The sequence below is a fragment of the Elephas maximus genome, chromosome 1 (assembly GCF_024166365.1).
Source record: "Elephas maximus indicus isolate mEleMax1 chromosome 1, mEleMax1 primary haplotype, whole genome shotgun sequence".
In the NCBI taxonomy this organism is placed as follows: domain Eukaryota; kingdom Metazoa; phylum Chordata; class Mammalia; order Proboscidea; family Elephantidae; genus Elephas; species Elephas maximus.
Genome location: NC_064819.1, coordinates 232,761,015 through 232,784,762, shown reverse-complemented (window position 1 = coordinate 232,784,762; position 23,748 = coordinate 232,761,015). Strand labels below are relative to the sequence as shown.

Here is a 23,748-nt window from a genome sequence, read left to right as displayed (position 1 = left end):
TTTCAATATATTTTATATGCTTTAATTTTTGATTTGTTGCTGTTGTCAGCTGCTATCTAGTCGGCCCCTGGCTCATGCACAGCAGAAGGAATTGCTGCCCAGTCCCTCGTCATCCTCATGACTGGTGTTGGATCAGACCATTGTGATCCACAGGGTTTCTGCTGGCCGATTATTGGAATTAGATTGCCAGGCCTTCCTTCCTAGTCTGTCTTAGTCTGGATTTTTAATAACAGCTGTGTTTAATAAGGAAACCCTGGTGGTGCAGTGGTTAAGAGTCAAATCCACCAGGCACTCCTTGGAAACTCTGTGGGATAGTTCTACTCCATCCTATAGGGTTGCTATGAGTTGGAATCGACTTCATGGCAACGGGTTTGGGTTTTTTTTGGTTACCGTAACTGATTTTTAAAAAGCGTGGCTCTCTCCCCACCTAGACTCTGAGAAGAAAGGGACTGTCTGAGACCCCAGCACCCAGCTCCCCAACAGTCACCTGCAGGCCAGGTGCATTCTCCCAGACCACCCTCTTTGTTGCACAATGGCACAATTAACACTGAGCTTTGTTAACAAAGCCCATTACATAATGTGAATTGATTTTTTACTGAACTCGCTAGTGTCAAATGGTTAGATGTTGACTTCCTGTCCCTAACAACGTCAAAATGATTTCTGCATTAATTGGGAAGGATGGCTTCATGGATTCGATATTTTTATTCAAATATAACTGCTGAGCAACAAATGAAAACCTTTCCCTGCCAGGAATAGGAAGTGGACCCCAGAGTCCGGCAGAGGACAGCGTAGCCTTTACTGCCCGCTGAGGTGGGGAGAGAAGAGTGTGAGACCCAGGCAGAAACTCTGGACCAGCACTTGAGAAACCTTGGATTAAACTACCTTAAAGATTCCTCCCAAGACTATGATTCTATCCCTCTATGAGATCCACGAAGACTGGGGGTAGGAAGGAGGGTACGAACCTGAGGTTATGGTATATCTGTAAAAGACTCTCTGTCCCCAGTTCTTTCAGCATCAAAGCAAACTAATATAGAATATCAATAAATATGGGCCATTTAAAAATACAATTTGTTTTTTCACTTAGTTTTAAGTACACTGAAGTTTCAGTTTGGTCCTATTAAAGTTATTGGTTCCATTCCCTGAGACTATAAAAGACTTTCAATAGTATTTGATTTTGACTCAACATCTAAACAAAGAAGGTCAATTTGAACACTGTTCATCCTAACCCTTTAATATAGAGTAAATTAAAATCATAAGTCTTCAAATTTTATTGTAATCAGATTGGTGTCTCAAACCTGAAACAGTTGTGATAAAAAGATTTAATGGATATCATGAATAAAAAACCAAAAACCCGTTGCCATCGAGTCAATTCCGACTCATAAAGCAACCCTATAGGACAGAGTAGAACTGCCCCATAGAGTTTGGTGGATTTGAACTGCCGGCCTTTTGGTTAGCAGCCATAGCACTTAGCCACTACGCCACCAGGGTTTCTGATATCATGAATATCAAACCCGATAATCAACACAGACTCCCATTAATGCGAAGAATGTAGAGGAAAGCTTTAAGAATAACATACAAAATGAGTTCTTACCGAAGATGATAAGAGGTAGTTCCAGCCAAACGGCTGCAAGCCGGAAGAGCAGAAATGGGGCTATGATCCCCCCCAAATCGCACAAACCTGAACAAAGTGAAACTCCAAAGTTTCTGTAAAACAAAAATCATATATTCGAAACAAACAAAAATATTAGATAAATTCAAGAAACTTAAAATGTCCAGACATATAAATAAAATGTAATTACAATCCTGCCTTTCATAGCCATAGTTTTTAACTTAAACACAACTACCCCATCCAACTGTAAGCATACAATTTTCTTTGTGCACCATTTCACACCTGGCGGAGAGGTGGGCCCCGCTGAGGACACCTACAGTATTGGTGGAAAGGTGTCTTCCAACACAGCTCACTACCTTGCCTGCTCTGTGACATTGATGTGCCACCTGGGTACCCTGGCTGGACAGTAAGGTGTGCCCATGGTGTAGTTCCCCAGAAAAGGAGGCTGATCTGACTTATCCATGAACGACCTTTTCATTGGTCCTTAAATGCTCTCAGCTGCAAGGCACGGAACGTGGTCAGCAGAGAGGTCGTTGCCTCGAGGCAGGGTAAGGCTGGTGAACACAGGTTCCACCCATGAGCTGTACAAGGGTGCTAACCAGGCTTTCTGATTCCGGCTCTACTGCCTTTCCACAGCAACACAGCTGTGTATAAAACACTCACATGAGAGGCACTTCTGCCACAAAATATGACAGGCAGCAATGCAAAAAGCAGTGAAAAGTCAACGTGTCTTCTTTACTGCCTTAATTCAGCCCAGGCTAACAGATTGTCAAGCTGTGGAATCTATTTCGTCATTTTAAGTCAACTTAAAACATTTGGGTGCAAAGGTTACTTATGAGAAACCATGACATTTATATTGGAATTACCGTAATGTTGTTGGGTACAATTCTGAATTTACCAAATAAACAATTTCAAAGGCCATGGTTATCCCTAGTCGTCCAAGGGTAGCAACTGTGGTCCTCAACCATGATATCCCTGTAAACACAGAAAGTTTGGAAGGGAAGAGTTAGCGGTCTGCTTTCGTTAACATTTAACAGAACAACCTAAGACATTTGCTTAGCGTTCTTCCAACCCAAAGTCTTTCTTAATTTTAAGAGCAAGTGATGACTACCTTGATAATATCACAGCTAAATTTCAACAGTAACATCAACAGGAATGATAGCTAGTATTTTAGTGTGCTCGTTGCCCCATGTTATCGTACAGACCTAGCAGAGCTGGTCTATTATGTTTGTTTTCAGAGGAGGAACTGGGCCTTGGAGAGGTGAGGTGGCCTCTATGTTTAAAGTTACAAAATTAGTGGAAATAGCCAAGGCACCTGGACTCAAACGTCTTCCTTCTGATTCTAAAGTCCACACTCTTTCTACCATATTAGGCTATTTAGAGGATAAGTAAATGCTATTCAGAAATGAAAGCATAAATGAATAAGGATTTACTAGGCAAAAAGTCCCTTCCGTGTTTACTGGGAGTGCAGTAAGTGACATTGGAATAGACAGTATGACAATCCATCCATTAGATAATTTTTTTCTTTGCTAAAAGCGTAGAAGACAGCAAGTATGAACCTCATGTCCACACGTACAAAGGAACCCTGGTGGTGCAGTGGTTAAGCACTGGCAACTGAAAGGTCAGTGGTTTGAATCCACTAGCTGCTCCATGGGAAGATGATGTGGCAGTATGCTTCCATAAAGATTACAGCCTTGGAAACCCTACGGGGCAGTTCTACCCTGTCCTATAGGGCTGCTATGAGTCAGAATTGACTTGATGGCAGTGGGTTTGGGTTTTTATGGTACAATGACACATGGAATATTACTCAGCCCTAAAGATAAACGAAGTTTTGATACATGCTTCAACATGGATGAACCTTGAAAACATGCTTAATGAAATATCTAGGATAAGCAAATGTATAGAGAGAAAGTTTATTAGTGGTTCCCAGCGGGGGGTGGGAGGGAGGAAGAAGGAAGGCTCACTGCTTATGGGATTCTAAGCTTCTGTTAAAGGTGATGGGAAAATCTGGAAACAGGTAATGGTAATAGCTGAACAACATGATAAACATAACTGATGTCGGTGAATTGTACACAGAAGTATGTTGAAATGGCAAACACTCTGTGACGTATATGTTTACGACACACACAAAAAATGGACCTTGCAGTATACGCTCTGAAAAAAAAAAAAAAACTTAATCCAAGACACCAGGAGAATCCTGACATGAGTGAGGAGGATTAAAGAAGAAAATCAAGCTCAGCGAGTTAGGCATGTCCTTTTAGGGAATATCCAACAAATAAGAAGAGGTAAGACTCAATAAGACAATTGTCTAGAAGGGCAAAACCAACTCAAACCAGTTGCCATTAAGTGGATTCTAATTCATGGTTGGCAATACCCAGGGGGTCCTCTAGAGGGGCAAGAAGGGGAAAAAGGATTCAGGAATCCGGATGATTACTGGGAGGCTCTAGTCGGTAGCATCTTGATTCCAAACTGGCTGAGAACATCCTGGCGGATGCGATGTTTTTCCCAGATGAAAACACCTGCAGCTCTGACATTAACAGCTACATCAGGGTGTGAGTGATGTCGGGATTGCGCTGCTAGGGTGGGACGACCATCTGCTTTGGCGGGAACACTTGTAAACATGTGTTTATTTAGGCTTCACTTTTTCATTCCAGCCAGGCGGTGGGGGGCGGGAGGAGGGGCAGGAAATGCCTTCCACCCCCATCCTAAAACAAGCAGGTGGTTCTCAGTGCCAGGTGCTGGGTAATGGAAAGCAGAGATGCTGCCAAGCTTCCCTGGATCCCAGCCAGATTCCACAACCTCGCCTGCTCACAGTCTGCAGTCACGAAGGCTGCCCACCTGCTACCGTGCAAACAGCTTCACTCTCCAGGTTAGGTACTGAAGTCATAAGTCCCTGTCTACTGAGTCAAGGTTGCTCTATAAGTCTGTTCCGCTGACAAGTTCAATGACAATTTAGGCCTACAACTGAGGCTAGGGATCTTTGAAAGAAAGAACCCACAACCAAGAAACTAAATTAAAACACACACACCTTGAAAAACACGTGACTGAGTGAATACAGAGAAAGAACCAGTCAATTCAATAAACCTTCAGAAAACGTTGTCAAAACGGACACCCTTGTGGAGACAAGGGCTATCCTACAGGGTGAACTTATTTATCTGGAAGACTTTCAACTCTTCCTCCGAGCAGTAGAGGCCAGTATCTAACTACACTGGGACAGATTTTGTGAAAATGCGGAACAAAAGCGAAGTTCTAGAGGCACTACACAGCTCATCAATTAAACGGTGAAGTTCAAACGACTTATTTGGTAAATAGTTTGGTATTAACTATTGTCTATGCACACAACCTTTTCATCATCTCAGAAGTATGCGAAGTCCATCTTGGAGTGGCATCTTTTGGTAGCAATGACAAAAACCACCAGAACAATTTAAAAATGCATGCTAAAGCCAAAATTGTCTGCCAGGAGTCTTAGGAGAAGACACGGAAGCAGGGATCTTTCTCTGAATGGGGATTTGGTCAAGCTCCTAGAGACCACTGGAAAGATAGTTCGATTATTGAAAAAAGGATGCAGGATTTAAAATAAACGCAATTTTGCCGCTTCTAATGTACCATCTGCTTTGAGTTCTGGAATAAAATTTAGTAAAAATCCGTCACAGAGATAGCTAAATGAAGGCACATGTACCGACTTTTCACTTCGACAGAAAGAGAAGACATCGTTTCCATTTCAAAATGAAGGCTCTTGCCAACACTGCCAGGTTTGTGGTCATCCTAAATAAGCCCAAATTAAAGATGGCAGACGGGTATGGAGAAAGAAAGCTCTTTGTTTTCTAGGCTTTAATTAGAGTTTTAAAAAAAATGTGGGCCAAAAGCAGTGAGTCTTAGATGGGGACCAAGTCAGAGAAAATGGTGTCTTTTTCCAGAATTTCGTTCCTCAGACGTAAAACGTTGGGTTCTGTGCAGGGGGCCCGGGGAAACTGTTCTCTGTGAGATAATTTTAGAGCTGCTTTCTCTAAAAGCCTCATCAGCATTCCCCACCAGGCTCCTCCTGCTGCCCATGACGTCAAGAACCACAGAGAGGGAAAAGCCGTCCGAATGTTAATTCAACAGCCCCAGCAGCCAAGTCCAGAAATGGCTTTAGGTTGGGAATAAGGACTGTTGGCTCAGTGTGAGGTGCCTCTCTTAGCGGTCGTTCGGTATTCACACGGAGCACTGGGTATTTGAAACGTTCTTGCCAGTCATGAGCTAAGGATCTGTGAGCTGTAAAAGCAACCAAGTCCGCAGAACGTAGACATAGAATGTATCCAGGGTAAGAGCATTTAGTTTTCAATCTGGCTAAGAGCAACTTTAAAGCTTACACCTGGAAAATCACAAAATAAAACTAATTAGACAGGGAAGAAAAGTCCATCCTTTGCCTTAGATTTTCTAAGCACTTTCTAAGTGTTCTGAAGATATTAACCCTCTCCTCCCCCACAAAACCACTAGCTGCCGTCAAGCCCATCTTGACTCACGTCGACGTCACGTGTGTCCGAGCAGAACCATGCTCCACGCAGGGTTTTCAATGGCTGGCTTTTTGGAAGTTGATGGCCAGGACTTTCTTCCAAGGTGCCTCTGGGGGGACTAGAACCTTCAACCTTTCAGTTAGTAGCCAAGAGCATTAACTGTTTCCACCATATTAATTACCAGGCCCTAAACTAAGGGTGCAGCCCCAGTGCCGAAGTGGTTAAGAACTCAGCTGCTAAGCAAAAGGTCGGCAGTTCCAATCCCCCAGACGCTCCTTGGAAACCCTATGGGGCAGTTCTACTCTGTCCTTTAGGGTCGCTATGAGTCAGAGTCAACTGGACAGCAATTTTTTTTCTTTTTTTAATTAAGGGTGGAGATAAAGAGGTAAACAAGACTCGATGGCAATTGGTTTTAATTAATAGATACCAAATAGTCATGTATTGATCAACAACAAACTCTTCGCCTTTTAGAATGTGTTAACTTAAGAAAAACAAGATCAATGTAAACAACCGGCTCCTGCTTAGCATCAGACCGTTCCAAGATGACAGGGGACTTCTTTCTTTTTCTGTTCTGAAGGTAGGCATTTGTAACTTTATTTCAGTATGGGTCTATCTGATACGCCGGGAATTCATCGACCTTCATGTAAACAAACTCATCCCTAAAGTCTGAGCGTTCTGATCACGTGCAGCCCCCTGACCAGTTTCTTTCCTGATCCTCCGAGGGGCATGAAAAAAGACAGCCTCTCTTGTGCTGACACAAAGGCCTCCCGGAGATCCAGCTCTCTGGGTAATCCCTCACAGCCCACCCGCTGGAACACGAAACAATTAACTTGCTCTAATTCACATGCTGCCTGGGAATTGAAAAGGCCTCCTCTTTCCAGCCCCTGCTGTGCTCGGTGGCAGAGAGGGTCTGGCTATGTGAATGGTGCCTTTGGCGTCATCTGCAGCCTCTGCCTTGCTCTGACCCTGTGTGGTCCAGCGGTCATCAGGTTCTGTAGTTTAACTCCTAAACATCTCGGGAAATCGCGCTCTGCCTCCCAGACTCCCTGCCACACCCTTAATGCATGCTCTCATCCCTCCCCTCCCCATCTCCATTGCCCAAAGTGCTGCGGTGGTGACGGGCCACACCTGACCTCCAGAAGCTGGCTGGACAATGCTGGAGCTGCTAGCACGCACACAAGGCTGGTCCCCTAATGCCTGTCCTGTGACGCCCCTTTGTAGGAACATTACAGTCCAGCGATGACAGAGAACGTCTAGTCCTGAACCCAGACAGGCAGGTGCTTCAAACTCTGGGACAGACCCATCTTCTACTTTGGAACCCACTCCTACCCTTCCCTTCTGACACATCTCTTTTCATCCTTTATAGATGTTGCCTCAGTTTCCTAGTGCTGCTGTGACAAAAAAAGTGCCTTGAGTGGGTGGCTTCAAAGAACAGAATTGATTGTCTCACAGTCCAGGAGGCAAGAAGCCCAAATTCAGGATGTGGCGCTAGGTGGAGGGCCTTCCTTGTCGGTAGCCCCGGGAGTTCCCTGGCATTCCTGGGTGTCTGTCTTTCCCCCATGTCTGTCTCTGTGTCTACTCTGCTCCTTTTAGAAGATACAACTCAAGTGATTAGGTTTAGGGCCTGCCCTACTCTGGCACGACCTCATTAACATAACAAAAGAAAGCCCCTATTTCCAAACAGGGCCATATTCACAGGCCTAGGGAGTCAGTGTTTTAACACATATTTTGGGGGGCGGGGGAGTGGTTCACAATTCAATCCATAACACAAGCCTAGTCCTCATCTCTGTGAGGCTTTCCGGATTCCCCATAGGTTTCTAAATCTTGTTGATAATTCAATTATTTCATTTGTCACAGTGAATTGTGACAGGATTAAGGCACCTATATCCTTTATTAGATATGCACCATTTGAAGGCCAGATAGGTGTTTTTCTTGTGTTTGTGACCTTGGTGTTTACGTGTACCAGTGAGCACAGTGCCGAGGCTCAAGAAACATGCTCCACACGGCCAATGATATTACAAAAGTAAAATCAGGTAAAAGTGATCAAAAGTGAAAAATATCACTAAGAGCTGGATTGAGCACAACAGCCATAAATGGACATACAACTAACTGAGAGAACAGAAAAATTTAGAGAAGGAATCTCTCGTACTCAAGGTCTTTACACCGATTAAGCAGAACATTGAGGGATATCACCAAAGCTTGCCAGATGCCAAGATTCTGAGACATTGGTACATTTCCTAAGGTCAAGTTGCTCCTGGACGTGATTCTTTTGTTTAAGGCTTTTTCAAGTTCTTTGGCTGCCAAACAGAGGTTGGAGAAGATTACCTTTGGGTAAGAACGCAGTGATGAGGCACGCCACTCCTGCCACTATATTGCTGGCCGCAAAGGGGAGGCGTCGTCCAACTCGCTCAATGGTTAGTAAAATCAAGAGTGCTCCGGGCAGCTCCACGACCCCTGAGATGAAGAAATCTATATAGAGGTTGCCGCCTATAATCCCCAGGCGCATGACCAGTCCTTGATACACCACGGCACTCGTGAACCTGCGGCAACATTAAAAGACACCAGAGAAGAACAAGTGACTCCGAGAAAGGGGTGCAGGGCAAATTTGACACAAGCTTTAAACCCAAGTCAGACTTACCAAGCAAACATAAGTATAAGTGTGCACTTCCTCATTTGGGGGGTTCTCACCAGATCTAAAAAGGATGGGTTACTAAGTTCCTCATCAGTAACAGTGATCTATATGAGAAAAGCACATTTCAGTAGCAGTACACAGCAAGGCACACCTGCATATCATAGATTTGCCAATAACCAGATTCAAGGCTAGCGAATCAAACGATCTTCCTCAACTGGCCAGGGTCTTTCACCATTGCATCCTAAAACCTGGGAATGAAAAAAGGCTTGTCATCCAGCCTTTTCGACAGGTCAAATTCACGAAGATGTTGTGGCTGTGCTGAGAATTCGTCCTTGGGGTTATATCAAGACTATGCTCAATGGCTCTGAGAAAACAAGGAAAACAGGTGTGTTCTGGAGAAAAATACATTCCCATATTTATTAAAATGGGGAGAAATGGGAGTAAAAGTTGATCACGCCAGTGGGATCCAAACAAGTGTTTCTTTACATATTAACATCCTCAAACCTTACCTAGACAAATAAGATAGAGTAAAATTTTTTTTAATGTTAAGTCCGCGAGCACCGACGGTTCGGTGGTAGCAGTTGCGTGTTCTGTGCAGGAGACCTGGCTTTGACTGCCGGCCAGTGAACCTCGTATGCAGCCACTACCCATCTGTTAGCTGAGGCTTGCATGTTGCTATGATGCTCAACAGGTTTCAGCAGAATTTCCGGGCTAAAATGGACTAGGAAGAAAGGCCAGATGACCTACTTCTGAGAATCAGTCAATGAAAACCCTATGGGTCACAACGGTTTAAGCTGTAACCAACTGGGGACGGCGCAGGACCGGGCAGTGTTGTATTCAGTAGTGCCGGGGGTCGCCATGAGTCTGGGGTGGACTCCCTGGCCTCTAACAACAACGATAATGTTAAGTCCAAGCACAAGCACCACAGGTATTATTTTGCTTCAGTCCATTTGCTGGAATCTAGCATCTTTCTGATCCAGAAAAAGTCAGCACATCTCTATTTGGCCATCCAAGAAGTTGGTTTTTTCTTCATCTGAATCCAACAAATTTTTTTTTGCCTGCTATGTATAAGGCATTATACAGAGAACAAAGACAACCAGCAAACCCTTCTTACCCCAACCTGCTTCTAGTCCAGAAGGGGGGAAACACCAACCCAAAGGAATCCTGACAGAACTTCCTGAAGCAACCACGGTTTCACATTTCCAAGCACTTGCTCCTTCTGTTACTTCAGTGTAGATGTCCCTTTGTCCACCCCAGTCCTGATTTCACCTTTTCTGAGAGGGCTGTAGGAATCTCTGGGTGGTACAGTTAAGTGCTTGACTACTAACTGAAATGTTGGCGGTTTGAATCCACCCAGAGGCACCTTGGAAGACAGACCTGGTGATCTGCTTCTGAAAGGTCACAGCCTTGAAAACCCTACAAAGCAAGTTCTACTCTGCACACGCGCGGCTGCCATGAGTCAGAATCGACTCAACGGTAACTAACAATAGCAGGGCTTTTCTAAGCTCAGGGAGAATGGACCACTCCCAGTCTGAGCCTCTACTGAACAGACTTCTATCACAGCACCTATGCAACCCCACTCCCTTACGGTCTCTTATCTTTCTCCTCTATGAACCCTGGAGCTCTTCGTGCGAAGTGACTGTATATTTGGTTAAATGGCTGAATGTAGAATCAAGAAGCCAAGCGCCAGCCATGTCTGGAGATCAGAGTGCTGCCCTCAGCTCTGTCCTATTAAATGAGAACCCTGACGACTGAAGACAGGACCCCTTCTGTCTGTTTACTCAACTCCAGATCTGGCCCAGATTGAGGAAAATCTAGGCAAATTATCCCCAGGCCTTTGAGCCAAAGGTCTTTCTAGTAGCAGTCACAGGAATTTGACTTAGAGTAAATGCACACTGCTGGTACCTTGTCGATTCTAAGCGTTTCATTCAAAGCTTGATATCCCATGCCTATGCTTGCTATAGGGAAAGTCTCTCTCTTTCTCAGCTTACAAAATGGACATATTTAGATGACTTACTCAGTGTCATCCAGCATTTCTAAGTCTTTCCATTATTCTATTTCTTCTATGCCAAGATACACATTTTTCCTCGCATTTTAACATCTCTTAAATTGGGTGTGTCTTACAACTGAACAGATAAGAGAGCAATGCGTCATAGTTTAAACAGCACTTTTTTTTTCTTACCTGATGGTGCATAAAATGATGAGGTGTCTTAAAATCAATAGTGTTTTAGAGTCAATGATACAGCGGTAGTTTCCGTGATGCTATCTGTGAAAGATTGCTAACTGATTCCACTATCAACTGTTTGCTTCTCCCTTTTGACAACAGAATGTACTGAGTTTTCATTGACCTTGGGGCTGTCTAGCTAGAGTTGCATTTTCTAGCCTCTCTTTCAATATGGGTGGCCCTGAGATCAGGATCTCACTAATGAGATGTGAGTAGAAGCATGTGTACAACTTCTGGGTCCTACTCTTTAAAAAGGAGTGGTTTGTCCTTCACTCACTGTCTTCTCCTTCCCCAGGGATGGAAGAAGAATAAGCTGGTGGTGACCCAGCTTCAGCCTTGCAACCTATTGCAGATGATGGGGAGAAACAAGTTAAACGGTGCCTGAGTGCCTGGAGGACCTCATGGAACAGATCCATCTTGCCCACCCTGGACTACACACCTCTGAGTGGATGCACTAAAGAGAAAGATGCTTCTTTCTCTTGTCACTATAGTTTTGAGTCTATGTTTTAGCAGCAAGTTTGCTCTGCCCTAATATATCAAAATGTCCCCCTAGCTAACCTTCTAAATTCTAAGACTCTCATGAAAGATTTTTCTTTACCTTCACCTTTGGTGCTCTAAAAAAAAGACAGGAATATCAAAGTGGGAGATAAGAACTTAGTATATTATAATAATATGTTGATACATGGCTGGTTACCAAAATGTTTTCCATAATTGGTTTATATGTATTACCCACATTTAAAGTGGCTAACATCTACGGAGTATGTAATATTTGTTAGATTCTGTGATAAGCACTTTACATGAATTATTTCATTTAATTCTCATCAAAATCCTACTGTCTTGGAAGAAGTACAACCAGAACACTCCTTGGAAGCAAGGATGGCAAGACTACGTCTCACATACTTTGGACATGTCAGGAGGGGTCAGTCCCTGGAGAAGGACATCATGCTTGGTAAAGTAGAGGGTCCGCAAAAAAGAGGAAGCCCCCCAATGAGATGGATTGACATAGTGGCTGCAACAATGGGCTCAAGCATAGCAACAGTTGTGAGGATTGCGCAGGATCTTGCAGTGTTTCGTTCTGTTGTGCATAGGGTCACTATGAGTCAGAACTGACTGGACGGCACCTAACAACAACAAACACCTACAAGATTAGTACTTTTATTAATCTCATTTTATGAATAAGAAAAACAAGGCTTAGGACATTAAGGACTAAACAGCAGGAAGGTGGCCGAGCCAGAATTTGAAACCAGGCAATCGATTGGAGAGTCTCTGTTTTTAACTCCCATACTGCACTGCTGAATACATGGAAGCTTTTCATTCTAGAAAAAATTCCAGCGTTGGTGTTAAAGGTCATTTATAAACACACACACACACACGCAAGCACACACACACATACACACATATAAAACCAAACCCAAGCCCACTGCCGTTGAGTCAATTCTGACTCATAATGACCATACAGGACACAGTAGAACTTCCCCATAGGGTTTCCAAGGCTGTAAATCTTTACTGAAGCAGGTTGCCACATCTTTCTCCCAAGCACTGTCTCGTAGGTTTGAACTGCTGACCTTTCTGTTAGCAGACAAGCGTTTTAACCACTGTGCCGTCAGGGCTCATAAAACCACTGTGCCACCACTTGTGTCTCAGTTTGTCATACTGTGGTGGATTGCGTGTTGCTGTGATGCTGGAAGCTATGCCACCAGTGTTTCACATACCAGCAAGGTCACCAATGGTAGACAGGTTTCAGTGTAGCTTCCAGAGTAAGACAGACTAAAAAGAAGGACCAAGGCAGACTAGGAAAAGGACCTCGAGATTTACTTCTGAAAAAGCTGACCAGTGAAAACCTATGGATAGCAGTGGAACACTGTCTGATACAGTGCCAGAAAATGAGCCTGTCAGGTTAGAAAGCACTCAAAAAATGACTGGGGAAGAGCTACATCCTCAAGTAGAGTCAACTTTAATGACATGGATGGAGTCAAACTTTTGGGTCCTTCATTTACGGATGTGTCATGATTCAAAATGAGAAGAAACAGCTGCAAACCACCATTAACAATTGGAACATGGAACTTGGAATGTACAAAGTATGAATCAAAGAATATTGGAAGTTGTCAAAAATGAAATGGAGTGCTTGACGATAGATAAACTAGGCATTAATGAGCTGAAATGTACTGGTATTGTCCATTTAGAATCAGACAATAACATGGTCTACTATGCCGGGAATGACAAATTGAAGAGGAATGACATCGTGTTCATCGTTGAAAAGAACATTTCAGGCATCCCACTTTGGAGAGCAGCGTCTGGGGTCTTAAATGCTAGAAAGCGGCTATCTAAGATGCATCAATCGGTCTCAACCCACCTGGACCAAAGGAGAAAGAAGAACACCAAGAACGCAAGGTAATTATGAGCCCAAGAGGCAGAAAGGGCCACATAAAGCAGAGACTACATCAGCCTGAGACCAGAAGAACTAGATGGTGCCTAGCTACAACCAATGACAGGGAACGTAACAGAGAACCCCTGAGGGAGCAGAAGAGCAGGGGGATGCAGACCCCAAATTCTCGTAAAAAGACCAGACTTAATGGTCTGACTGAGACTAGAAGAACCCTGGTGGCCATGGTCCCCAGATCCTCTGTTAGCCCAGGACAGAAACCATTCCTAAAGCCAACTCTTCAGACAGGGATTGGACTGGACAATGGGTGAAGAATGAACTTCTTGGATCAAGTAGACACTTGAGACTATGTTGGCATCTCCTTTCTGGAGGGGAGATGAGAGGGCAGAGGGGGTTAGACACTGGCAGAATGGACATGAAAAGAGAGAGTGGAGAGAAGGAGTGGGCTGTCTCATTAAGGGAAAAGCAATTAGGAGTATACAGCAAGGTGTATATAAATTTTTATATGAGAGACTGACTTGATTTGTAAACTTTCACTTAAAGCACAATAAAAATTAAAAAAAAAAAAGAACATTTCAGGATCTATCTTGAAGTGAAGATGCGTATAAGGAAGACCACTTAATACAAGTGTTATTCAAATTTACACACTGACCACTAATGCCGAAGATGAAGAAACTGAAGATTTTTACCAACTTCGGCCATCTGAAATTGATCAGACATGCAAACAAGATGCATTGATAATTGCTGGTGATTGTTACGCAAAAGTTGGAAACAAAGAAGAAGAATTGGTAGTTGGAAGATACAGCCTTGGTTGTGATAGACATGACACCAGAGATCACATGACAGAATTTTGCAAGACCAACGACTTATTCATTGGAGATACCTTTTTTCAACAACATAAACGGTGAATACGCACATGGGCCTTGAAGTATGGAATAAATAGGAATCAAATCGACTACACCAGTGGAAAGAGACAATGGAGAAGCTCAATATCATCAGTCAGAACAAGGCCAGAGGCAGACTGCAGCACAGACCATCAATTTCTCATACGTAAGTTTGAATCCACCAGGTGCTCCTTGCAAACTCTATGGGGCAGTTCTACCCTGTCCTATAGGATTGCTATGAGTCAGAATCGACTCGACTGCACTGGGTTTTTTAAGTTCAAGTTGAAGCTGAAGAAAATTAAAACAAGTCCACGAGAGCCAAAGTATGACCTTGAGTATATCCCACCTGAATTTAGAGACCATCTCAAGAATAGAGTTGACACATTAAAAACTAATGACCAAAAAACAGACGAATTGTGTGATGACATCAAGGACAGCGTACATGAAGAAAGCAAAAGGTCATTAAAAACACAGAAAAAAAAAAAAAAGACCAAAATGGATTTCACAAGAGCCTCGGAAAAACTTGCTCTGGAACTTAAAGTAGCTAAAGTGAACAGAAGAAATGATGAAGTAAAAGAGCTGGACAGAAGATTTCAAAGGTGGCTTGAGAAGACAAAGTATTATAATGAAATGTGCAAAGACCTGGAGTTAGAAAACCAAAAGGGAAGAACACTCGGCATTTCTCAGCTGAAAGAACTGAAGAAAAAATTCAAACCTCAAGTTGCAATACTGAAGGATTCTACGGGCTGCCAAAAGGACGAACAAGTCTGTCTTAGAAGAAGTATAGCCAGAATGCTCCTTAGAAGCAAGGATGGCCAAGACTTCATCTCATGTACTTTTGAAATGTTATCAGAAGGACCGGTCCCTGGAAAAGGACATCATGCTTGGTAAAGTGGAGGGTCAATGAAAAAAAGGAAGACCCTCAATGAGATGGACTGACACAGTGGCTGCAACAAGGGGCTCAAGCATAACAACGATCATCAGGATGGCACAGGACCAGGCTGTGTTTCGTTCTGTTGTACATAGAGTTGCTATGAGTTGGGACTCACTTGACGGTACCTAACAACAAAAACAACGGGCAAAAAACTGAATGCTGCAGGAAGCATCAAAAGAAGATGGAAGGAATACACAAAGGCACTGCACCAGAAAGAACTGGACAACTTTAAACCATTTCAGGAGGCAGCATATGATCAAAAACCTATGGTACTGAAGGAAGAAGTAGGAGCTACACTGAAGGCATTGGTGAAAAACAAGGCTCCAAAACTGATGGAATATCCATTGAGATGTTTCAATAAATGGATGCGATGCTCACTAGTCTATACTGAGAAATTTGGAAGACAGCTACCTGACCAACCACCTGGAAGAGATTTATATCTGTGTCTATTCCAAAGAAAGGAGATCCAACAGAATGTGGAAATTATCGAACAATATCATTAATATCACAGATAAGTAAAACTATACTGAAGATAATTCAAAAACGGTGGCAGCAGTACATCAACTGCCAGAAATTCAAGTTGGATTCAGAAGAGGACTTGGAATGAAGGATATCATTGCTGATGTCACATGGATCTTGGCTGAAAGCAGAGAACACCAGAAAGATGTTTACCTATGTTTTATTGACTGTGCAAAGGCATTCGACTGTGTGGATCATAACGAATCGTGAATAACACTGGGAAGGATGGGAATTCCAGAACACTTAATTGTGCTCATGCAGAACCTGTACATAGACTAAGAGGCAATCATTTGAACAGAAGAAGGGAACACTGTGGTTTAAAATCAGGAAAGGTATGCAGCAGCATTGTATCCTTTCACCGTACTTATTCAATCTACAGTATGGACTACACCTAACATAAAGAAAGCAAAAATCCTCACAACTGGACCAATAAGTAACATCCTGATAAATGGAGAAAATAGTGAAGTTGTCAATGATTTAATTTTACATGGAAGCAGCAGTCAAGAAATTAGGCAATGTATTACACCGGGCAAATCTGCTGCAAAAAAAAAAAAAACTCTTCAAAGTGTTAAAAAGTAATGATATCACCTTGAGAAGTAAGGTGGACCTGACCCAAGCCATGGTATTTTCAATCATCTCATATGCATGTGGAACCTCGACAATGAATAAGGAAGACCAAAGAAAAATTGATGAGTTTGAATTATGGTGTTGGAGAAGAATATCAAATATGCCATGGACTGCCAAAAGAACTAACAGATCTGTCGGAAGAAGTATAGCCAGAATGCTCCTTGGAAGCAAGGATGACAAGACTTAGTCTCATGTACTTTGGACATGTTATCAGGAGTGACCAGTCCCTGGAGAAGAATACCATGCTTAGTAAAGTAGAGGGTCAGCAAAAAAGAGGAAGACCCTTAACGAGATGGATTGACGCAGTGTGTGCAACAATGGCCTAAACATAGCAAGGACTGTGACGATGGCGCAGGACTGGGCAGTGCTTAGTTCTATTGTACATAGGGTCACTATGAGTCAGAACCAACTTGACAGGACCCAACAATAATATATATACACACATATATTTAAAAAAATATATGTATAAACGACATATGTCATATATGTATCATATTGCATATATACAAATGTCATTATATATATTTATATGTCATGTTCATATGCATGTATATATAAATACTTTTAAAGGACATAACCTGTTGCTGTAAAGTCGATTCCGACTCCTAGCAACCCTATAGGACAGAGCAGAACTGCCCCATAGGGTTTCTGGGGAGCAACTGGTGAATTTGAACTGCTGACCTTTTGGTTGGCAGCCGAGCTCTTAAGCACTGCGCCGCTGGAAAAAAAAAAAAAAAGCATTGCTGTAGAGAGAACTCCAACTCAGAGCGACCCTGTAGGACATAGTAGAACCGCCCCACAGGGTTTCCAAGGATTGTCTGGTAGATTTGAACCACCCGACCTTTTGGTTAGCAGCCAAATGTTTAACCACTGCGCCACCACGGCCCCACTTACTAGGTAAGACTATACAAATTCACTTTCATTCAGGCCCCAATGCAAACATCCCAGAGTTGACGGGAAATCACACACTGTATATTTCAAGATCCCTGGTCAGCCCCGGTGGATGATTTAACATTTAGACACCTCTGTATGTTTTCAGTTATTCATGGTTCTTAATGGTTTCTAAGCAATATGATAGCCAAGTATTTCTTGCCTTTGTCCTGCTCGGCTGACTTGCGCTTTCCTGATCAGCTCTCCAGGCCCAGCCATCACTAAGTGACCACAGAATTATGGCATGTTAGATTGCGACAAGTCAACAGAGATCCTATGGTCTAACCCGGGGTCAGCAAACTGTCTTTAAAGGGCCAGATAGTAAGTACTTTTGGCTCTGTGGGCCTTGTGGTCTCCGTTGGTTCTTAACTTTGCCATTATACTGTGAAGGCAGCCACAGACAAGAAGCAAATAAATGACCATGGCTTTGTTTCAATAAAACTTTGTTTATAAAATCAGGTAGCAAGCCAGGTCTAGCCTGCAGGTTGTAGTTTGCTGGGCCCTTAACTGGAGGGTCAGTGCTGGAAGAGCTCATACAGGTACTACTGTTTTTCCCATTACGGAGATCAAGTACTTACACAGAAAAGCTACAGAGCTTATCCATGGAGGACACACACACACACAAAAAAACCAAACCCATTGCCCTCGAGTTGATTCTGACTCATGGCAACTCTGTAGGACAGAGCAGAACTACCCCATAAAGTTCTCAAGGAATGCCTGGTGGATTCAAACTGCTGACCTTTTGGTTAGCAGCCGTAGCTCTTAACCACTGTACCACACTTAGGCAGATGGCAGTTCACCAGGAGGGCAGCCCCTAAATCCGTATTTCTAACCTTTGTGCACTCTGCCCCTGTACTATGTAGAGTGTAATATATATTTTATTGCTTAAAAGTCTGTTTGTATCATCTCTTTAATGGTTCTTATTAGGTGGTGAGATTATGGTGGTTTTAACTTCTTTTTGGTTGTAACTATTTGTTATAAAATTATAAATAAAGTTTGGCTATAAAATTAAAAATTAAACCTATATTACTTTTGTAGCAATAAAAAATGGCTAATTTTTAAAAAGCAATGGATTTAAGGCAAACACTAGGATACCTTCCTGGTTGCTTATTTAGCATTATTCCCCCTTTCCCTTTCTTAATTTAGCCTCCATTATTCACCCCAACCACAAACACACACTTCGTAGTCTTGGGGAAGGTGACTCTGCCTCCACTTACAGCGAAGGCCTGATTATCTGAGCATAGCCCCATCTTCTGTGCCTGTGACCCAATCTCAGCCAATGATGAAGGGACGTGGCATGTGACCCAATCTGGGCCCATGAGAAAAGGGCTTCTGGGGACATCCTTCCTTGCTCTGACGTCAGGGGTTCCTGAAGGAATCTTCTCTCTCTGACCTCAGGTAATTAATAGTGAAATGGTGGGCTCCAATAGGTCTTGGCAGCCACGCTATATTCACGAGGGAATAAGTCTTAAGCTAGAGCTGACCTTTTCAGTGGAGCGCTGGTGACACTTGGTTAAAGCACTCAGCTGCTAACCTAAGGATTGGTGGTTCAAACCCACCAGCCACTCCGAAGGAGAAAGATGGGGCAGTCTGCTTCTGTAAAGATTAACAGCCTTGGAAGCCCAATGGGGCAGTTCGACTCTGTCCTATAGGGTTTGGAATCAACTTGCCGGCAGTGGGTTTGGTGTGATTTTTCTGACCTTGTTCTCAGGGCGGAAAGATGGAAAAAGCCCTGGCCTTGACACCATTGTTGAGACTTGGTTTGGCCAAGCCTGAGCCTGCTGCCTCTCTAGAATTCCAGACACAAGAGCCAGTAAATGTCCTATCGTCTCCGCCCATTTGATGTTCTGATGCTTGTTGCCAAAAGCAGATTACCTAGAGAACTCAGTCCAGAACAATGCTCTTGCTTTAAATAACTGAATATCTTGGGCAAAATAATTTAGTACTGAATAGTTAAAATGATTGCGCCAATACCCCAATTCGCTCTGTAAAAATACCTGGTATTAGACTTCACTTCAAACTTTTCATGACTTAGAAGCAAGCCATAACAGGATCTCTGCTTTTCCAAAGCACAAATTTAATGTCTAAACTTCAATGCCTAAACTCAACTAAAAGAATAGGAAATCCGGATGACAAGGAAGTCAAGGCAATCCAGACCGTAAAAGATGTCCAACGGATGGAAGGATTAATAGTACTTCCAAGGAAGTATCTTGCCACATTTAAGAACAAATCCAGCTGGTCTTTGATTTACTGACATGTTCTCCGCAGTGACGCAGTTATTCTGAAAGACAACCCACTTTCTGGGTGTCCAAGGACCTTGAGAGACTCCAAGCAATATCCTGGCTGGAACTCCTCCAGGGCAGACTTGGCCGCTCACGTGCTGGGACTGCTGCAGGGATTATTCTTAGGCGGTAACTTCCAGCTCTATATTTTGAAAATAAGCTGTGCTTGTTTTCTATTGCCAAAGGGCTACCAAATTTTGCCTCATCCGACATAGATACAAAAGAACCAGAATGCCACGCCTGGCTATGACAGGAAAACCTGTGAAAGCCGGAACCCGTGTAAGGTGGAAGCCTGTCAGAGAAGGAAAGTGCAAATATTTTCCACTAACATGAGCAAGAGAAAAGTGCTAAGATGTCTGCCTACCTTCCCAACTGTCAAGGGCAGAAAACTTGCAAGGCCCAGAAAAACAAAGCAGTCCCATCGAGTTCTGGTTCTCACAGGTTTTATTGTACTTTTTTTTTTAATTAGTTTTATTGAGGTACATTAATAAAACACAGCAATTTTAAATGTATAATTCAATGAATTCTGTCTGAGTTTCCTAGTGCTGCTATAACAGAATATCACAAGTGGGTGGCCTTAACAAACGGAAATTTATTTTCTCACAGTTTAGGAGGCTAGAAGTCCGAACTCAGGGGTGCTGGCTCTAGGGGAAGGCTCTCTGTTCACTCTGGGGGAAGAGCCTTGTCTCTGCTTCTCTAACGTTTTCTCAGTGTTTCTTCAAGAGATCCACATGGCATCCATTTTTCCCCCATTCGTGCTTCCTTCTCTGGGCCTAATTTGCTCTTTTTATATCTCAAAAGTGATTAGGTTCAAGACACAGGCTACACTGAATTGGCCTCATTAATGTAACAAAGAAATCTTTAGTCCCAAATGGGGTTACACCCACAGGCACAGGGGTTAGGATGCCAACACATATTTTGGGGGACACAATTCAGTCCATAACAAGTTTTGACCACCACAATCATAATGTGGAACATTGCCACTGCCCCCAAAAGTTTCCTGGGTCTCTTTGTAATCAGTTTCCTCCCCCGGCCCTTGGCATTCCCTAACCCAATTTCTGTCTCTACAGTTTCACCTTGTCTAGAATTTCATTGAAATGGAATCACTGAAAAAGGAGGGTGGGAGTGTTGTACAACTGGGAGAATGTAATCAATGTCACTGAAGTATATAATACATGTAGAAACGGTTGAACTGGTGTATGCTTTGCCGTGTATATTCTCAACAACAACAAAATTAAAAACATCGACAACAAAATGGAATCAGACAGTATGTGGTATTTTGTGTCCACCTTAACATTGTATTTTGTCATCCATTTTCGACCATCTGAGGGGGCATGTTGGCTCGGATTTGGAGCAAAGGAGGAGGGAAAAAGCTCATGGTCACATTTTTCTGTTTGGAAGGCTGTTGCCTGGTAATGCCACTCGCAGAAAAAGGTACTGCGCAAGGTTAAACTGCAGATGTTGGTGCCCTTATGTTCATTTACTGAGCTGAACTGCTCTTTGTTCTATACATCTCTTTGTCTTTTAACTCTGCCAAGACTTGTTTTACATCAGCAACGATGTACTCTATGCTAAAGACTTACTTTATTCATCATTCTTTGATTAATTCAGCTCTATTTACAATTCTTCCTGGTGCCTTTCTGAAACATTTCTTCAAGTCAACGTTTTAAATTAAATTGCCAAGGAAGAGAAAGATGTCAAATAACAATTTGTTATAAACACCGTGCGCAGAGCTCCCCGCATGCTGGACTGGGTTCAGGTCAAAGACAGCCAGGCCAGAGACATGGTATTTCACTGGGAACACTTCCTTACTGGGCAACTCAGAGCAACTCTATGAACCTCAGTTTTCTCATCAGTGGCATATGGAGGACATACTCACTTCCTCAGGGTATTTTGAAGATTCAATGGGTAGACCTGCTGTTAAGCAGCGTTCTTCCCTGCTAAATCTGGGGGAGGACTCACATTCCTTTCCAATCCCAGGCTCCAGGAATAATTACTAACTACTTTTTTTTTACTAACAGTCAGCAAGGGGCCCTGAAGGCATAGTGATTAAGAGCTCGGCTGACAACCAAGAAGTCAGCAGTTCGAATCCACCAGCCACTCCTTGGAAACCCTATGGGGGCAGTTTTACTCTGTCCTACACGATCCCTATGAGTCGGAACTGACATAACAGCAATGGGTTTTTTGGTTTAACACCTAGTAAAAGAGCCTTGGTGGTGCAATGGTTAAGCACTCAGCTGCCAATGGAAAGGTTCGCAGTTCACACCTACCCAGCGGCTCCACCGAGAAAGAGCTGGTGATGTGCTCTGGCGAAGACTGCAGAAAAGAAAACTGTATAGGGCAGTTCTACTCTGTCACGTGGCGCCCCCAGGAGCAGAAAATTGACACTACAACACTGATACGGATTGAACTGTGTCCCCACAAAATTTGTGTTGTTAAATCCTAACCCCTATATAGTGGTTGGAGCCCTGGTGGTGAAATGGTTAAGGGCTCAGGCTGCTAACCAAAAGGTTATCAGTTCCAATCCACCAGTTGCTTCTTGGAAGCCCTACGGGGCAGTTCTACTCTGTCTTACAGGGTCACTGTGAGTCGGAATCGACTCAATGGAGCACAACAATACCAGAGTGGTTATGATCCCGTTTGGGAATGTCAGTAAGGCAGTATTAGTGTAGGGTGTGCTTTAAGTCAATCTCTTCTGAGATGTAAAAGAGCAGATTGGGCAAGCAGCAAGGGGGAAAGGTAGATGCCAAGCCACATGAAGACCGCTGGGGAGCAGAAGCTCACAAGAGATGAGGGCCTTCCTCCAGGGCTGATACAGAGAGAGAAGACTTCCTCTAGAGGCGGCACCCTAAAGTCGGACTTCTAGCCTCCTGACGAGAAGCCCTGGTAGTGCAGTGGTTAAGTGCTTGGTTGCTAACCAAAAGGTTGGCAGTTTGAACCCACCAGCCGCTTCTCGGGACAAAGACGTGGCAGTCTGCTCCTGTGAAGATTGTTGCGGTTGTTGTTAGGTGCCGTCGAGTTGGTTCCTGCTCATATCGACCTCATGTACAACAAGAGAACAGATGCACTTTAGTCCTCAAAGTGACATCTTTGCTTTTGAACACTTTTGCAACAGACTTGCCCAATGCAATATGTCACTTGATTTCCTGACTGCTGTAAAGATTACAGCCTTAGAAACCCTGTGGGGAAGTTCTACTTTGTCCTATAGGTCTATAGGAGTTGGAATTAACTCGATGGCAATTGGTGGTGGTGTGTGAGCCTCTTAACTGTGAAAAAATAAATTTATTTAAGCCACCCACATGTGGTATTTCTGTTATAAGAGCACTCAGAAACTAAGGCAAGCACCCAACAACAACAGTCAGCAGGTGAAACGGCCTTGTTTTTAGGCCTTAGACCTTGAGTGCTTCCCACACCAATCTCCTGTGGTTCCAGTTAGGTAATCCCTATAGGGTAAGTGCTCACTAAATGGTCGCTGTTAATATTAGTAGGATTTTTTTTATATAACCTAAAAGATACTTTGCTTTCAGATGTCATTTTGCTCTGCATTTTTTTATTCTTTCCATTAGTAAAATCTAACTAATACAATAATGCATAAAAAACAACCAGTAACAACAATAAAAAACCATTATTGTCAAGTTGACTCCAGTTCATGGCAACCCCATGCGTGTCACAGTAGAACTGTGCTCCATAGGGTTTCCAATGGCTGATTTTTCAGAATTAGATTGCCAGGTTTTTCTCCTGAGTTACCTCTGCGTGGACTCGAACCTCTAACCGTTTGGTTAACAGCTGAGTGTTTTAACTGTTTGCATCACCCAGGGGCTCCAATAATCATGAAGAGGGATGCTTTTTAAAGATACCCTTGACATGAATCCCTTTGTGAAGAGAACAGTCATTGTGTCTTTTTTAAAAGAAGGAATGGATTTTTTTTTTTTTTAATTGGATTTTCTTAAATATTTCATCAGCTTGGAATTGTTGATCTCCCAGCCATGTAAGCAGGGTAGTTTTCCAGGAATGGAACACAGGCAAATAACAGGTGCCATCTCACCTCCCGACTGTTAGTAATTAGCAGTCCTCCCATAAAGACTTCAGCTTAGGAAACCCTATGGGGCAGCTCTACTCTGTCCAGTACTATTGCTCTGAGTCAGAATTGACTTGACAGCACACAACAACAACAAGAAGTCCTCCTTGGAGCCCAGGGTTGGGAAGGAATGTGAGTCTCCCAAATTTA

General features: G+C 43.2%; 1 protein-coding gene across 4 annotated transcripts in view; it reads right to left on the bottom strand.

Moving 5' to 3' along the window:
* SLC22A3 (solute carrier family 22 member 3) overlaps positions 1-23,748 on the bottom strand; it is a 120,205-nt gene that overhangs the window by 4,403 nt on the left and 92,054 nt on the right. For all 4 annotated transcript variants that reach the window (XR_007519768.1, XR_007519767.1, XM_049905041.1 and 1 more), the window contains exons 6-9: positions 8,744-8,841; positions 8,431-8,645; positions 2,476-2,584; positions 1,592-1,704 (exon numbers count right to left, since the gene is read on the bottom strand). Coding sequence is in view for 2 of the 4 variants with exons in the window: in XM_049905041.1 (XP_049760998.1) it covers positions 1,592-1,704; positions 2,476-2,584; positions 8,431-8,645; positions 8,744-8,841 (535 nt within the window). In the remaining 2 variants the exon portion in view is untranslated. The remainder of the gene's footprint in view (positions 1-1,591; positions 1,705-2,475; positions 2,585-8,430; positions 8,646-8,743; positions 8,842-23,748) is intronic.